Source organism: Rhincodon typus, chromosome 23 (assembly GCF_021869965.1).
Source record: "Rhincodon typus isolate 14 chromosome 23, sRhiTyp1.1, whole genome shotgun sequence".
Lineage (NCBI taxonomy): Eukaryota > Metazoa > Chordata > Chondrichthyes > Orectolobiformes > Rhincodontidae > Rhincodon > Rhincodon typus.
This window is the reverse complement of record NC_063354.1, coordinates 3,602,772-3,605,092: the sequence shown is the minus strand read 5'-3', so window position 1 is coordinate 3,605,092 and position 2,321 is coordinate 3,602,772. Positions and strand designations below refer to the sequence as shown.

At 46.4% G+C, this 2,321-nt stretch overlaps 1 protein-coding gene across 1 annotated transcript; it reads left to right on the top strand.

Annotated features, from left to right (window-relative positions):
* Nucleotides 1-885: 885 nt before the first annotated feature.
* tmem100a (transmembrane protein 100a) lies at nucleotides 886-1,587 on the top strand. The gene has a single exon (XM_020522133.2). It carries the CDS (start codon nucleotides 886-888, stop codon nucleotides 1,282-1,284), a length of 399 nt encoding a protein of 132 aa, XP_020377722.1. The 3' UTR covers nucleotides 1,285-1,587.
* The last annotated feature ends 734 nt before the right edge of the window (nucleotides 1,588-2,321 follow it).

Sequence of the window (2,321 nt, the reverse complement as noted above, 5' to 3'; positions counted from 1 at the left end):
TTGCTTCCCTGTCACTCTGCTGCAATCAAGCACAAGACAGGCTGAGACACGGGGCACCGGAGCCACAGAGAGCTTCACTAGTACAGCTTTCTGTTCTGCTTTCCCTCCTCCTTGTACTGAGAGGAGTTTCCCTCTTAGTGACTGTACCTGGGAGCACAGAATCCGAGCCTGAGCCCCAGCTCCCGTGTCAGTCCCACAGTGCGGACTGTGTGTAGCTGCTGCAAGGAGCTGGGCAACTGGGAGGCAAGGAGCGCCTGGGAACTCGGCTTGAGGTGAGAGAGATCCTGGGCGCTGTGTGGGAGCAGGGACCCTGGGCTAAGGCTCAGGGAGCTCGCTGCAGCCAGGTATTCTGACCTGCAGTGAGGGAAACTGACTTTGAAAAAGAGTTTTTATTTGAAGGGAAACATTTAACAGGGCATTACACGAGCAGAGAAGTCGAACTCATTGGATAACTTTTTAAAAGCCGGTCCAGATACAATGGGCTGAATTACCTTCCTCTCCACTGTTCTCTTCTCCCAACGTGTTTTCAAACTGATTAGTTTAATTGTAAATAGACTTCATGTTACAAGTGCAGCTGTTGTTGTGATGTTTACATGTTAATTGTTGTGAATATTTACGATGTTGACGAATATTCCCATCAGCTTTGTTATGCTGTATCCCAGGTAGTGCTATGCCTGTCCCCCTAACATTTCATTCAATATTTAGTGTTCTCTCTGTCTCTCTTTCTCTTCTGACCAGGTACTCACGGTCTCTCTCTTTCCCTCTCCATCTGATTGTACTTACATCCTGGGATGCGCTGACTGGATGTTATGGAGGAGTGAAAGCAAAGAGGTTTGTTTAGAAAAGACAAAGGGAAGAGGAGAGAGCAGTGCTGGGAAGTGCAGGATGGTAGAGGAACCGCTGAAGGAGATGCCAGCGCTGCCCAGCCTCGCCAGTCTCCCAGAGAAGGGCTCCGGGGACTGCCCAGCTCCAACAGCGGTTCAGCCCCTGAGCAGCCAGGGTCAGCTGGCGGCGGCTACCGGCGGAGCTGAGCTCTCCTGCTCCCGGTGTACTGTGCCCTTCGGTTTGGTCACTCTGATCGCTGGTATGGTGGTCACCGCTGTCGCATATAGCTTCAACTCGCACGGCTCCATCATCTCCGGCTTCGGGCTGGTGCTGCTGACTTCGGGGGTTCTCCTGGTTATCTCCAGTGCCGTGTGCTGGAAAGTGAGACAGTGCCGAAAGCGGGCTAACAGGAGAGACAGCCAGACTGCACTGATGGCAAACACAGGATTGCTGATCTAAGGAACATTTTAGATCAGACCATGGAGACTAACTTCGTTTATCTCGGACCTCAAGCCTGTGCAAACCTTGGAGATTTGCAACAATGACCGCGTTGGTTGTTCTCCACATTTGATTAGAGCTGGTTTACAACATCACTTCAAACCATCGACAGCAAACCTTTAATAACAGGAGACCAACTTGCCCTTATCTCTTTCGCTGGAGCCTTTGGTTTGACCTGTTGAAGCCAACTCGTCAAAGGCGCAGATTTAGCGATTGAACGGACAGAAACAGCTAAATCTGGGGATCCAAATACGTGATTCCCAGCATGTCTGGAATAGCAAATTGAAGACTGCACTAACTGTGGTATTAAAATTCATTTTATTACTAATTTATTGCCAGCTCTAAGCCAAATCCTGTCATACTTTCTGAGTTGTTCCTTGTCAAGAAACGTTTAAACAAGGAAATGCTCTTCTACCTTTAGTTTGCATGCTGCCTGCTACCTCTCCAGTTGTCCTTCCCATCTGACTTCATTTCTTCTTCCAGAAATGCTCTTGCCTATTCTCCCTTCTCAATCCCATATTTCAATTCTGTCCCTTCTCATTCTAAAAACCCGGTGAATTATTGGTCAGCAGTTGGGTCTGTCAATGTTCTGCATTCACTGAATGATTTTCTGTTGGTAATATCTGTACCACAATTTAATTTATAAACTATCATTGATATTAGGAATGAGGAAAATGTAACAGCTTGATAGTCTCACCCAAAGCTTCTTCATCTAATCTGAAGCATATTGGTGTTTGACAAATTTATTTCTATGTTCAGTGCAATGATGGCAATGAGAATGGTTTTTATGATCACACAGGAAAAAAATCCATTAAAATGATTCACTTTAAAGTAACCAAGGCATCATTGGGAAAAGAAAGCTTTTAACTTGTTAATTTAACTGATTTCTGGCTCTTTTCCACTACTTCTTTGCTCTTCCTTTCCTCTCCCCACCTCCTCTCTTATCCTTATTCTTCAATCCTTTTGTCCCCTCACTTCCTTCTCCATCCATCACCTCC

Excerpts from the sequence above, each read along its gene's own strand:
- tmem100a (XM_020522133.2), top strand. The coding sequence starts at position 886 with ATGGTAGAGGAACCGCTGAAGGAGATGCCAGCGCTGCCCAGCCTCGCC.